The sequence below is a fragment of the Artemia sp. Qi Xiang Cuo genome, chromosome 18 (genome assembly GCF_049724085.1).
Source record: "Artemia sp. Qi Xiang Cuo chromosome 18, ASM4972408v1, whole genome shotgun sequence".
Classification (NCBI taxonomy): Eukaryota; Metazoa; Arthropoda; class Branchiopoda; order Anostraca; family Artemiidae; genus Artemia; species Artemia sp. Qi Xiang Cuo.
This window is the reverse complement of record NC_142811.1, coordinates 6,316,755-6,332,019: the sequence shown is the minus strand read 5'-3', so window position 1 is coordinate 6,332,019 and position 15,265 is coordinate 6,316,755. Positions and strand designations below refer to the sequence as shown.

Sequence of the window (15,265 nt, the reverse complement as noted above, 5' to 3'; positions counted from 1 at the left end):
ATTTTATTTTTATTTTTCTATTTCTTTAAAGAAATATATTTACTTTTCAAGATCTCTTTTTTTTTAAATCGGGCATGAACTATTTCTGAATGAACTCTCAAAATTAGGGAGCTCCTATTTTGTAGCCCACATATAATATCACCTTGAATATATGTACACAATGCCTTCGAGGCGCAACATGAACATGCAACAAAATACTAAATAAAAGACAATTAGCCTACCTTTTCAATTTTTTCAAATAGTATTTTTGCTTTTTCCAGAGTTTCAAATCTCTTTTCAAAATTGGTCTCGCACTGTGTCTTCATATTTTCCAATTCTATAGTTTTTGGTTTAACAGACACTCGAACAGAGTCCACTTTGCTGAATTCAGTTAATAGTTGATGACCAGCTTTCCAAAGTTCATAAGACCGATGGAGACAGTCTTGACAGCTGCTTTTGAATGCTTCACATTCATCGATTAACTCCAATATATCACTTAAACTATCTCCATTGTCCTTCATTGAAGAAAGTTGCCTCAAGATGTCAGCAAACTGGGGCTATAATAATAATGAATATTCGATGATTTGAAAATCCAGGAATTTTTATTAATAGTTTTCCATAACAGGAATGAAAGATGAATTTAAAAGACCTAGAAATTATAATTAAAGGGATAAAAATTATTAAAGCTTTTCGCAGAGCCAATAAATCCATCCTTAAAAAGAGATGAAAAATTGCCTTACGATTAGCCACTAAGGCCCTTCAAAGCCCCCAAAAAATGTTTCTTAGTTATCCCCCCCCCCCCTTAGATCTTGCCTTTCTTGATATATTTCAGCAAAAAGACCCACAGTGGAAAACAAAATTCTCCACAAAAAATATAGAAGAAACTTTTCCCTTGATAATTTAGATAAGTGAATCTCCTCGCCATCTTTCCTTCCCATTTTCATTATGCAAATATTCCATTTACTACTAAATTTTGGATTTGGCTTCGATTAAAAAGAGCTTTTGAACCATCATCAATTGATGAAATGACTGTTTAAAAAAAAATTAATAATTAGAGTTTCTTTTTAATTTCTTTTTAATTAAGTTTCTTTTTAATAATTTTCTTTTTTAATAAGTTTTAATAATAAGTTTTAATAATAATAATTTAATAATAAGTTTCTTTTTTAATAATTTTCTTTTTAAAAAGTTTCTTTTTAATTAAGTTTCTTTTTAATTAAAAAGTTTCTTTTTAATAATTAGAGTTTCTCTAATTAATAATTAGAGTTTAGGTTATTTGAATTTCGAAGCACCGTATAATACTTGAAATTGCTTTACACTCAAATATTGATTGAAAAATGAAGAACTGTTCTCTCTTTATAAAATAATTGAAGAACTATTAATGTAGATTGATTATTTATTTTCAAATAGGAAGCATAAGTTCAAAAATTTTAAATGTTCACGATATAAACAAAAATTTACAACTCATTATGGATGGTCTATCCTGTTGATTAATTAAAAGAAGTTTTTTAAAGAAAAGTAAAGGCCTCATTAAACTTAAGATCAGAAAAATAGAAACAAAACTCAAAAATAACTCAATTTCAAAACGACCGGAAATTACTATTAAAGAATAAATGAAACCCAAAACGAATAGAAAGTAAATAAACAATCGTAGCAAAAAACATGCAACAGGTACTAATATAAATGAATAAATAGATCTTAAGATGAGTGAAGATAAAATTGAATATGCATATCAAGCTTAAAACGAAGAAAAATATTTTGATATTGAAGCATAAATGAAACCCAAAACGAACAGAAATTAAATAAACAATCATAGCCAACAAACATACGATATTTACTAATATAAATGAATAAATGAATCTTAAGGCGAGTGAAACTTAAATTAAACATGTAAATTACGCTTCAAACGAAAAAAAAACACTACAAAAAAGAGCTTCGTTTTTGCCTCCTTCTCTCACTGTAAAAGTCTAAAACCTACTTCGTAATTGGCGCTTTACTGAAAACTATATGTGTCTTGAGCAGTCTCGGAAAGTACAAATAAAATCAAACTGAATACTTGATATATATTGTTATTAATTGCTGAAAGACCATCAGTTCATTTTATTTTACTGTAATTTTTATTTTAATTTTCAATGCTGTAGTAACTGTAAAAGAAGATCTCTATTTATTCGTATATCAAACAGTTCGTGGTAACAAACTATAAGTAAGGAGTGACCCCGCTAAATAATAACCGAAACTCTAAAAAACGGAATTTTGATACCAATAGATACACCAAAAGAATCAGATTTTAGTCTTAGTTTAGTCTTACTCATCAAAAGTTACGCGCCTGAGAAAATTTGCCTTATTTTCGAAAAAAGGGGGAAACACCCCCTAAAAGTCATAGAACCTTAATAAAAATTACACCATCAGATTCAGCATATCAGAGAACCCTACAGTAGAGGTTTCAAGCTCCTATCTGCGAAAATGTAGAATTTTGTATTTTTTGCCAGAAGAAAGATAACGGATGCGGGTTTATTTGTTTTTTCTTTTTTTTCCAGGGGTGATCGTATCGACCCAGTGGTACTAGAATATCGCAGGAAGGCTCATTCAGATGGAAATTAAAAGTTCTAGTGCCCTTTTTAAGTGACCGAAAAAATGGAGGGCAACTAGGCCCCCTCCCACGCTCATTTTTCCTAAAGACACCTGATCAAAACTTTGAAATAACATTTTGTTCAGAATGGTCGAAGAATATAATAACTATGTCTTCGAGGATGATTAATCCCCCACAGTCCCCAGGGGAAGGGCTGCAAGTAATGAACTTTGCCCAATGTTTACATATTTTCGCTGTAAAGACACGCAGAGCTTATGGAATTCTCGTTTCAATGAAGTGCCACTTTAACCGTTTTCTACATGCAAGGGTGTATAATGCTTTTGTTTTGCCACATGTGCTAGCCCTATCTCCGTTTTGGAAAATATTTACTTCGTCTGATCGCCGCAATATTCGGTCTATTTTCTACAGATATGGCAAGTATCTGCTTCGTCTTCCAGTTTGCATAAGGAATTCGAATATATCTCATTTAAACATTTGCCTCTCAATTACTTGGACTATCTGTCTTGACTTTTCTCTGTCCTACAGTTACCCAGCGTCTTAATGCAACCTATACAACCTATTGTAAAATACTTGATAACTTTAAAGGTTCCTTCACATTGAAAACGTAATTCATAACCGACCCGCTTATAGCTGTACTGAATCCCCGTGTTCGATTTGCAAAGGCGTTTGAACCAAGCCTCTCTTCATTATATGTTGCAATAACAAATTTGTCTTTTTTGTTTGTCGTAGGAATGTTCTTAATCTTGTTTTTCTGTAGTTGAGTTTTTTTCGGATATTTTGTTGTTACTTGACGTTATTTTTTTTTTTTCTTTTCTTGTACTCCATTTACAACATTTTTTATGTTTAATAATGGGTAATAAAATAATAATAATAATAATGATAATATAGTATTGGTTATTGGGAAGTATACAGACGTTTTCAGGGGGGGATTTTTTCTGGTAGTGGGGGGGGGGTCGTGGGTTACTTGGGAAGATATTTCCAGGGAGGAAGTTTTCATGGGGGGAAGGGCCATTACTATGGAAGGGGCACCGGATTTCCCAGCATTATTTATAAAAACGATCGGAAACTAAATAAAAAAAAAAGTTTTTAAACTGAAAGTAAGGAGCATTTCAAAACTTAAAACGAACAGAAATTACGTGTATGATCGGGTTTGCCCCCTAATCAATACCTCGCTCTTTACGCCAAAGTTTGTTTTAGTACTTTCATAAGAGCTATTTACTCTAATTAACGGCCTTTGTGATTAAGGTGATTGTGATTGGTAAAATTAAACAACCTTCGAGAAAGCCATTTGACCAAAAAAAAGTAGAATTAATATGCAAATTTTGTTTTAATTATTCATGTACGGTGAGCCAAAATCCAAACCTGCATTAATTCAAACACGTTAAGAAATTAAATAAAAAAAAGTTTTTTTTTAACTGAAAGTAAGGAGCGACATTAAAACTTAAAACGAACAGAAATTATTCCGTATATGAAAGGGACTGTCCCCTCCTCAACGCCTCGCTCTTTATGCTTAAGTTTGACTCTGTCTCACAACTTTATTTTTTTTTAAATAAAAAACAACTTTAGCGCAAAGAGCAAGGCGTTGAGAAGGGGACAGCCCCTTTCATATACAGAATAATTTCTGTTTGTTTTAAGTTTTAATGTCGCTCCTTACTTTCAGTTAAAAGAAATTTATTTTTTATTTAATCTGTAGAAGCACCTATATGATTTTCTGCCGTTACACCTAATATACCAGCTATAAGTGTGTGTAGTGTGTATAGTTTAATCGTCTTGAAGTAGCGTTTTTCGTGATGTTCCTTTTTTTTCCTTTTTTGTGTCTTATACTCCACCATGTTTTTGTTTAATGGTGGGCTAAAATAAACTATCTATCTATCTATCTATAATTCGTTTTCAGTGAAGCGCCAATGACGCAGTAGGCTTTAGACTTTTACAGTTAGGGAAGGGGCTACTATCCAAAATCTTGTTTGTAGTGAAACCATATTTGTCTTATACAGTGTTGGAGAGAAATAATAAAATTAAACTGAATATTGGATATATAATAATATTAATTGCTGAAAGCTCATGAGTTCAAAATTTAGTTTTACTGTAATTTTATATTTATTTTTAATGTTGTAAAAAGTACAAAAGAAAATACTTTCTTTTACAATTTGTTTTAAGTAAAGCACCAATGATGCAGTAGGTTTTTAGACAATTACAGTGAGAGACAGAGGCAAAACCCAAACTCTTGTTTGTCGAGATTTTTGTTCGTTTGAAGGTAGATTTGCATATTCAATTTAAGTTTCACTCGTTTTAAGATTTATGTACTCATTTATATTAGTACCTATTGTATGTATGTTTGCTATGATTTTTTTTTTATTTCTGTTAGTTTTGGGTTTCATTTATACTTCAATAGCAAAATATTTTTTTTCGTTTTAAGCTTGATTTGTATATTCAATTTAAACTTACTCACTTTAAGATTTTATTATTCATTTACATTAAAACCTTTTGTATGTTTTTTTGCTATGATTTTTTTTATTTAATCTCTGTTCGTTTTGGGTTTCATTTATCAAAGAGTTTGTGGTAACGAACCGTAAGTAAGGAGTGACTCGGCTCAATAGTAACCGAAACTCTAAAAAACTCAATTTCGATATGAATACATACATCAAAAGAATCAGCTTGTTATGCTGATTCCAAATATACAAGATTCATCAAGTTTAATGTTATATTATACTTCAATAGCAAAATATTATTTTTCGTTTTAAGCTTGATTTGTATATTCAATTTAAACTTACTCACTTTAAGATTTTATTATTCATTTACATTAAAACCTTTTGTATGTTTTTTTGCTATGATTTTTTTTATTTAATCTCTGTTCGTTTTGGGTTTCATTTATCAAACAGTTCGTGGTAACGAACCGTAATTAAAGAGCGGCTCGGCTCAATAATAACTGAAACTTTAAACAACTGAATTTCAATATCAATAGGTACATCAAAAGAATCGGCTTGTTATGCTGATTCCGAATATACAAGATTCATCAAGTTTAATGTTATATTATACTTCAATAGCAAAATATTATTTTTCGTTTTAAGCTTGATTTGTATATTCAATTTAAACTTACTCACTTTAAGATTTTAATATTCATTTACATTAAAACCTTTTGTATGTTTTTTTGCTATGATTTTTTTTATTTAATCTCTGTTCGTTTTGGGTTTCATTTATCAAAGAGTTTGTGGTAACGAACCGTAAGTAAGGAGTGACTCAGACCAGTAGAAATCGAATTTCTAAAAAACTGGTAATTTTGACATCAATATAAAATCAAAGGAATCGCCTTGTTATGCTGATTCCAAATATACAAGATTTTTCAAGTTTAATGTTACCCATCAAAAGTTACAAGAAAATTTGCCTTTATTTTTGAATTAGAGGGAAAACACCCCCTAAAATTCAAGAAATCTTGATGAAAATCGCACCATCAGACTCTGCGTATCCAAAAAGCCTACTGTAGAAGTTTCAAGCTCCTATATATAAAAATGTGGGATTTTCCTATTTTTGTCAGAAGACAGATCACGGATGCGTGTTTATTTGTTTTTTTTTGTTTTTTTTTTTTGTTTTTTTCCCATGGGTGATATTACTGACATAATGGTATTTGAAGATCAAAACAGGGTGCATCCGAACCCAAATTAAAAGTTCTAATGTCCTTTTTAAGTGACAAAAAAGATTGGAGGGCAACTGGCCCCCTTCCAACGCTCATTTGTTTACTAAAGTTATCGGATCAAAATTTTGAGGCAGCCATTTTGTTCAGTATAGCTGAAAGATCAAATAACTATTTCCCTAGGGGTAAATGATCCCCCAAAGTCCGTGGGGAGAAGCCTGTAAGTTATGAAATTTGCCCATTGTTTACGTATAGTATTTGTTATTGGGACGTCTACAGACATTTTTCGGGGGTGGGGATTTTGTGCTTGGGGTGGATTTCTATTGGGATAATCCTTGGGGAGGGAAATTTTCAGGGGGGAGGGTGACAATTCTGGGGGAAAATTTTCCAGTGGTCGAGGGGGGGGGGGCTTTGACAGAATTTCCACACGAAATTCTTGTTAATTGTCTTACATTATCTTTGACAACTCAATTTTGCATGTTGAGATGTTCCGAGCGAATTATCCAGGGGTTATTTTCTGCGAGTTTTGATTTTCGGGTAAAATTCTTCGGACGGGGCATTTCCAGATTGATCGAGAAACCGATTAGAGACTAAGTATCTTTCAAATGAAAGTATGCTAAGGATAATTTTTCAGGCGGAATTGTCAGCAAGAAATTTTACGGGGAGGAAGGATTTTCAGCGAGGGTGGAACTGTCTGGTGGGAGCTTGACGGGGGCGGGTTGCCTTACTTTGGATGAAATTTTCACGTAGGAGTTTCCAGTGAGGAGGGGGATATATTTCATGGAATGCTGAGCCATATATTCCTGCATTATTTGAAAAACAAACAGAAATGAATAAAAACACGTTTTTTTTAACTGAAAGTAAGGGCAACATTAAAACTTAAAACGAACAGAAATTATTCCGCATATGAAGGGTTGCCACCTCAGTAGTGAGTCTGTAGGCACTTCAAGCACATCCCTAGGAAATTAACATGGGATTTCAAGCACATGCCCTGTTACGTCACGACAGCCCTAGTAAGATTCCGAGGACATGCTGCATGTTGCTTTGTTGCTTTTATATTTTTGCATATTTTCATCGAAAAAGCAACAAATTCTACATTTCTTGTGGATGGGCATGTAAAACCTAAACACTAAAGGTTCTTTGATATGCAGTATTTGATACTGTAGCTTTTTCTCTTCTTCCGAACACTTGCAGGACCGAGAAAACTAGATCTTGTCCTTAGAGAACTACAGAGGTACAATTGGGATGTTATCGGCCTCTCTGAGACGCACCTCCCCCGAACAAGTGAGGAAAACCTCTGCGGAGCCTCCCTCTTGCTGCCCGGCCGCGAGTTCATCGACAAGGTGTAGGATTCTAGGTATCACCAACTGCCAAAACATCTCTAATCTCTTTCACCCCAGTCTCAGAAAGAATAACCGTCTTACGACTGAAGAGAGCTGCCAAGAATTTCTCTGTCGTCTAAGTCTATGCCCCAGACTACGCCAAAAGGGAGGAAGAATGTGATGAATTCTATTTCACACTACAAAGCATCATCGACCAAATCCATAAGAAAGACGTACTGATTGTCATGGGGGAATTTAACGCTATAGTAGGCACGGATAATACCGGTCGGTCCGATAAAATAGGGCCTTTTGGTCACGGTAAACTCAATGCAAGAGGCGAATGATTGCTGGACTTCTGCCGAAAAAACGAGTTATTCGTAACGAATACAATGTTCAAATACCGCCATCGACGTAAAGTGACCTGGAGATCCCCAGACGGTAAAACCGAGAACAAGATTGATTATATGCTGATATCGAAGCGCTGGAAGTCTTCCATACTAGACAAAGTAGCATTACCTGGAGCAGACTTCGACTCTTACCACACTCTCCTGATGTCAAGGTTCAAGCTAAGAATGAGAAAATTGTAAAAAGCAACAAAAATCCCAAGATTCCGGTTGGATCTGCTGCAGGATCCCGAAAAAAGGCAGATCTACACTTCCACTCTATCTGAAAATTTCGAGAGATCCTGGCAAATTATTTTCCCTTGACCACCGCTAATGAGATAGACTCACTGACCGAGCAGGACACATTAGCGATCATCGAGATAGCGAACGACGTCCTCGGACGAAAAACTCCCAATGAAAAACCATGGATCAGAGATGAGATCATTGTGCTATGCGAGGATAAGCGACTTTTTTGTAATTAATCCGACCGCCACAGCCGGGATACTTACCAGCTCCTCAAGAGAAGAGTAGAACGAGAGATCAGAAAGGCACTACGTTACCACCTGCGGAAGAAATGTGAAGACTGCGAAGTACTGTTCAAGAAGGGGAATAGCGGAGAAGTTTTCAGAATGGTACGCGAGTTAAGCCGAATAAAAGAGCCGCAAAAATCAGTGATCCTGGACAAAGACAGAAATAAGATTAGCGATTCAAAGATGAAACTTGAAAGATGGAAAGAATTCTTTAACGATAAACTGAATCCACCAGTAGGTACAGATCCTGTGAATCCACCAGTAGGTACGATCAGCCTCACGAGCCATCAGTCACGTGTCCTGTAGGACAAAAGTCCTACTCCGACACTTACAAGCAACAACTGCCTTTGCCATTGGAGAATATCAGGCCGGCTTCCGCCCTGGAAGATCCACAATCGATCAGATATTCCGTCGTTCGACAACTCATGGAATGATACATTGAATTCAACCAAGAACTCTACCAACTATTCGTTGATTTCCGTCAGGCATTTGACCTGATATGGCGCGAAGGACTCTGGCAAATCCTCCTTTACTATGGGATCCCTTATGAGATAGTCCAAGTAATCAAGAGTGTGTACGACCAGTTCCGAGGCCAAGTAATAACCATTGATGGGCTGTCAGAAGAGTTGACAACTTCTTCAGGACTACTCCAGGGCTGCATCTTATCACCACATCCCTTCAACCTCTTTCTAAATGTTGTTCTGTCACTGATGCAGTCGGAATATGGCGCAACAATAGGAGGGCTGCTGATAGACAATCTTGCTTACGCTGATGATATTTTTGAGCTAGCCAACTCTATACAAGAACTGCAGGCACAAGCTGATAAACTCTACGATACCACAAGGCCTTTTGGGATGGAGATCAATGCCAGCAAGACCAAAGTCATGGTAACTACAAGAAGTAAACTAGACAACCCGTCCATTATCACAATAGGCGGGAGACATGTTGAAACGGTTGACCACTTCCTGTACCTTGGTAGCCTACTCTCCTCAGATAATTGGCATAGATCTGACGTGAAACTTCGACTTGCACTTGCTAGCTCTAGCTTCCGAAGACTAGCCAACATCTGGAAAAGCAACCACCTAGCCAACAAACTCAAAATGCGCCTATTCAACATTTTAATAATTCCCATAGTTATTTATTAATGCGAAAAGTGGACTGTGACAACCGAAGACAAAATAAAAATTCTAGCTTTTGAAGGAGACCCATCTGTTGCAATGCTAGAATCAAATACACTGACCGAATCACACATGTGAAAGCACGTCAAAGGTTCCAGTTCGCTGAAACCCGTCTAAGTAAAATGAAGGAGCAGCAACTGCGCCGGCTCGGCCAGGGCAAGCGAATGGAGCCAAGCCGCCTCCCGAAAATCATCCTTGAAGGATCCCTCCATTGCCTTCGTCCACGAGGCAGACCACGAAAACGATGGATGGAGAACTTCCACTTCGACAATGTCAAGATAGCCCAGTTGTCACGTATCGCACCAGATAGAGCAACGTACCGAGGCCTTACGCATGAGCTAGCAAAAGGAGTAGCCTCAAAACGTCCCACGAGGATGGCCGGGACCTAAGTAAGTAAGTAGTAAGTTGTGATAAACACAAAAGAAAATATTTGTAATTCAATTCGTTTTAGTAGAGCACCAAGTAGGCCTTATGCTTTTACCGCTAGGGAAACGGGCAGTGGTCAAACTCTTGTTTGTAGTGAAGAATATAGATGTCTTGAACAGTTTTGGGAAGAACTAATAAAATTAAACTGAAATCCCATGATTTTTGGAATAAAATAACGTTAATAAGCTGTTTTTGTTTGTTTTTTTGTTTTTTTTGGGCGGGGAGGGGGGGGGGGGGTCCGGCAAGGGAGAGAGGGCCAGGGGTCAGCTCCCATGAATTTTGGAATAACATATCACTAATGATTTGTTTTATGGAGGGAGGGGAAGGGCGTCGAGTCGTGGAGGGAGGGCCAGGGGTCAGCTCCCATGATATATCATAGATCGTTTTTTGGAGAGGGGGTTGTCAGGTCATGGAGGACCAGGGGTCAGCCCCCATAAGATTTGGAATAAAACATCGTTAATAATTTGTTGTTTTTATGGGGGGAGGGTCGGGTCATGGAGGGCCAGGGGTGATTTCCCATAATTTTGAAATAAAATGTCGTTAATAAGTTGTTTTTAGGTGGGGGGTCGGGCCATGCAGGGAGGGCCAGGAGTCAGCTTCCTTGAGTTTTAGAACAAAATATCGTCAATAAGTTCTTTGAGTGGGGATTGGGGTCAGTCTTATCTGATCTTTGAACTAATTTAAAAAACCTCATATAAAAACCTTAGCCTATATGCCCCTAGGGTATAAAATACAACCCTTTCCCCCGTACTCTAGGGGGTTGTATTAACCCTGGAGTTTTTGTTATCTGAATTTTTGCCTTATTTTAAAAAAAAGGCTATCTCAAAAATTCGATCGGATGGATTTCAGGTAAAGAGGGCAGGGGGCTAGTTGCCCTCCGGCCCCTTTTGACTGTTAAAAATAGAACTAGAACTTTCAATTTCCAATTGAATGAGCCCTCTTTGAAGTTTATACGACCACTCCTTCCATAAAAACCGTATATGCCCCGGGGCATAATTTACAACATTTGCCCCTTGGTTCTGGGGGGTTGGGTAAACGCGCGAGTTTTTGTTACATGATCTTTGGTCTATTTTGGACAAAATGAATATCTCACAAATTTGATCGGACGCATTTGGGAAAAAGAGGGTTGGTGGGGGAGGGGGAGCTAGTTGCCTTTGTGTCTGTCGGATTATTTTTTAATCTCAAAAAGGGAACTAAAATTTTCAATCTCTAGCTAGAGATTCAATCTCTAACTTCAGAGGGGGCTCAAATGACTTTAGTCATTTGAATCCCCTCTGAAGTTTACCTCTTCCATAAAAACTTAATTTACCCCTGGGCAATAAGTTACAACCCCTCCACCGGGCTCTGGAGGCGGGGGGGGGATTTTGTCCCCGGAGTTTTCGTTACCTGATCGTTGGATTATTTCATACAAGATGGTTATCACAAAATTTTGATTCAATGCATTTGGAGAAAAGAGAGTGTGTGTGCGTGGGAGGGAGGTTAGATGCCCTCTGTTCACTTTTGACTTTTAAAAAGATAACTAGAATTTACAATTTCAAATCAGATGAGCCACCTCTGAATCTTATGCGACCACCCATTACATAAAAACCTAATATACCCCGGGGCATAACTTACAACACTTGTCCCCGGGCTCTGGGGGGCTGTGTCGACTCGGAATTTTTGTTATTTTATCTTTCAACTATATTGAACAAAATTAAAACCTCAAATTTTTGATTGGATGCATTTGGGAAAAAAGGCTTGGAGGGATAGTTACCCTCCGATCACTTTTGACTCTTAAAATGGGCTCTAGACATCCCAATTTACAATCGAATGAGCCCCCTCCGAAGTTTTTACTACCATCTTTAACTTAACTTTCTAACTTTTTCGCATGCTGACCAAAGGTCTGCGTTCCGCAGGTACCGATCTCCTGATTCAATGCCTTCGGCCGGGAGTACAATGCGTGGTTGGGGGCAATACTACCATCCCCTCCATAAAAACTTTATATGCCCCGAGGCATAATTTACACTTTCCCCCGGGCTTTGGGGGGCTGTGTTGTCCCTGGAGTTTTTGTTATATGATCTTTGGTTTATTTTGAACAAAATTACTATATAGAAAAATGATCAGACGCATTTGGGGAAAAGAGGGCTTGGGGGGGGGAAGGGCGAGTTGCCATTGGATCAATTTTGACTCAAATAAATTGATTTATAACTTTGAATTTTTAATCATTTGATTCCTCCCTGAAGCTTATACGAGCACCCCTTCCATAAGAACCATATATACCCCCAGGGCATACCTTACAACACCTGCCCCTGGGCCCCGAGGGGTTTGGTGACCCTGGAGTTCTAGTTATTTGATCTTTGAACTATTTTTTTAAATTTTTATCCGGAAATAAGGGCTTGGGGGCTAGTTGCCCTCCCATCACTTTTAACTCTTAAAAAGGGCACTATAACTTCCGATTTCCAACGGAATGAGCCCCCTCCAAAATTTTTACGACCATCCCTTCCATGTGAAGTGGTTCTGGAAAAAAAACATGACATTGGAGCCTTAAGGCGTGAGGACTGGTGGTGGGTGGGGTGCTAGTTTCTATCGGATCACTTATGACTCTGAAAAAGGGAACTAGAACTTTCAATTTCTAATCATTAGAGTCCCCTCCGAAGTTTATGCGACCACCTCTTCCATAAAAACCTTTTATACCCCGGGGCATAAATTACAACCCTTCCCCCGGGCTCTGGGGGGGGGGGGTATGTTTACCCCGGAGTTTTTTCATCTGATCGTTGGACTATTTCTAATAAAATCGTTGGAATATTTCTAACCATGTCATAATTTTGATCGGACCTATTTGGGGAAAAGAGGGAGGGGGTATATTCCCTCCGATCACTTTTGACTCAGAAAAAGGTGACCGGAGCTTTCAATTCCCGATCAAATGAGCCACATCTGAAGTTTATACAACGCTCTGAAGTTTAGATGAAGTTTCTGAAGTTTGGATGCCCAGGGACATAACTGAAAACACTTACCCCCAGGCACTGGGGGTTCTGTTGACACCAGAGTTTTTGTTATCTGATGTTCGAGCTATTTTTAACAAAATGGCAAAAAGAAAATTTTTATCGGATGGGTTTGGGAAAACAGGACCTGGGGGGGGGGGCTTGTTGCCCTCTGATTTCTTTTGACTCGTAAAAAGTGAACTAGAACTTTCAGTTTACCAATCAAATGAGCCCCCCTGAAGTTTATGCGAGCACCCCTTCCATAAGAACCATATATGCACCCAAGGTATATTTTACAAAGCCTGTCCGCGGGCCCTGAGGGGTTTTCTTGACCCCGGGGTTTTTGTTATCTGATCTTTGAACTATTTTTAACAAAACAACCATCTTTACTATCTCTATTGTTGCTGCGTTTGCTTTTTAGTATAACTCTGAAATTCAAATTCAGCCCACCTGGGCTTGTGGTAGCTCTTTTTAAAAAATATATTTCATCTTTATTAAAACGAGGGACAATATATAGAATTCTGTCGGCTGTAAGATTATTGAGTTGAACGCACTTTCCACCCTTTACAAATCCAAGAAATGATGTTTTAGACTACTGACGAGAACAACTAAACTATTCAAGCTAGATACACAATTTTTGTTGTGGAATTATTCAGACTGCGAGAATGGCTATAAACAAGACAAACATTCATATGCGCTTTCCTATGCGCAATAGTTAGCTCGGTACTTACGTATTATGCAGAACACACTCGAAAAGTGAAGTTAGGTTAACCATAATAAAATATACCAAAATGTGATGAAAATGTAATACTTCAGAAACAAATTATGGAAACTAAGAAAAAGAATTATGGAAAGCAAGCTGCCCAGAACGTATTATATTAAATACCTAACCTAACCATCTCTACATATTAAATATTTAATTGAAATATGCCTGCATCGTAGTTTATCAAACAGTTTGTGGTAACAAACTGAAAGTAAGGAGCGACCCGGCTCAATAGTCATCGAAACTCTAAAAGACGAAATTTTGATACTAATAGATGAATCAAAAGAATCGAAATTTTATGCTGATTCCAAATATATAAACTTCACTAAGATTAGTTTTACCCATCACAGGTTGAGAGCCTGGGAAAATTTGTCTGATTTTCTAATAAAGGGGGAAAAATTCCCTGAAATTCATAAAATTTTAATGAAAATCACACCATCAGATTCAGCGTAACAGAAAACCGTACTGCAGAGGTTTCAAGCTCCTATCTGAAAATATGTGGAATTTGTATTTTTTTTTTTTTTTGCCAGAAGAAAGATCACGGATGCGTGTTTATTTTTTATTTTTTTTCCCCAGGGGTGTTCGCATCAACCCAGTGGTCATAGAATGTCAGGAGAGGGCTTATTCAAACGGAAATTAAAGTTCCAGTGCCCTTTTTAAATAACAAGAAAAATGGAGGGCCACTAGGCCCCCTCCCACGGGCCTTTTTTTCTCAAAATCGTCCGATTAAAATTTTAAGATAGCCATTTTGTTCAACATAGTTGAAAGGCCAAATAAATATATCTTTGGAGATTTAATTACCCCCCTGAGCCCCTTGGGAAAGCTCTTTAAGTTACAAAACTTGCCCATTGTTTACGTGTAGTATTTGCTAATGGGAAGTATGCATACATTTTTCGGGTGAGGGGTGCAAATTATCTACAGGTGGGATTTTCCACGGGGACAATTTGTCGCGGGGAAAGAAGTTTTCAGAAAGATGAATTTTCAGGGGAATAATAAAAAAAAATTCAACTGAAAGAAATGAGCAACATTAAAACTTATAACGAACAGAAATTATTACGTATATGAGGGGGGAGGGGGTTGCTCCTCCTCAGCACCTCGCTCTTTACACTAAAGTTTGAATTATGTCCCAATTCTTTATGAGTGATTCCTGAATTACTATGTTCTCTAAATTAGAACAATAAGAAACATTGGTACTGGTGCGTTATATGGGCCTTTATAAGGAAACCAGTCATGAAAAACCCGCCAGATGGGTTAATTCAATAGACCACTATAGAGTAATGCAATGCAAAGCGTGGTTTTCATTGCGTTTACGATATTTAAACTGTTGTTTTTTGGGGTTTAGGGAGTGGGAAGGTCCCTAGGTTAGGTTACGTATTTAATATATGCTATGGTTTTCCCCCCCCCCCCTAATGTGCAAATATATAGCCCAAATTTGATTATAAACTATTATATTTTCATAATATTTTATCTCATTAGCTATAACAAAACCTGACTTCCTTGTAAAGGCCC

At 37.2% G+C, this 15,265-nt stretch overlaps 1 protein-coding gene across 1 annotated transcript in view; it reads right to left on the bottom strand.

The window, feature by feature from the left end:
* Positions 1–15,265, bottom strand: part of LOC148941146 (guanine nucleotide exchange factor DBS-like) — a 269,621-nt gene that overhangs the window by 81,755 nt on the left and 172,601 nt on the right. The window contains exon 13 of the mRNA XM_089103905.1: positions 222–536. Within this exon, the coding sequence (XP_088960031.1) occupies positions 222–536 (315 nt within the window). The remainder of the gene's footprint in view (positions 1–221; positions 537–15,265) is intronic.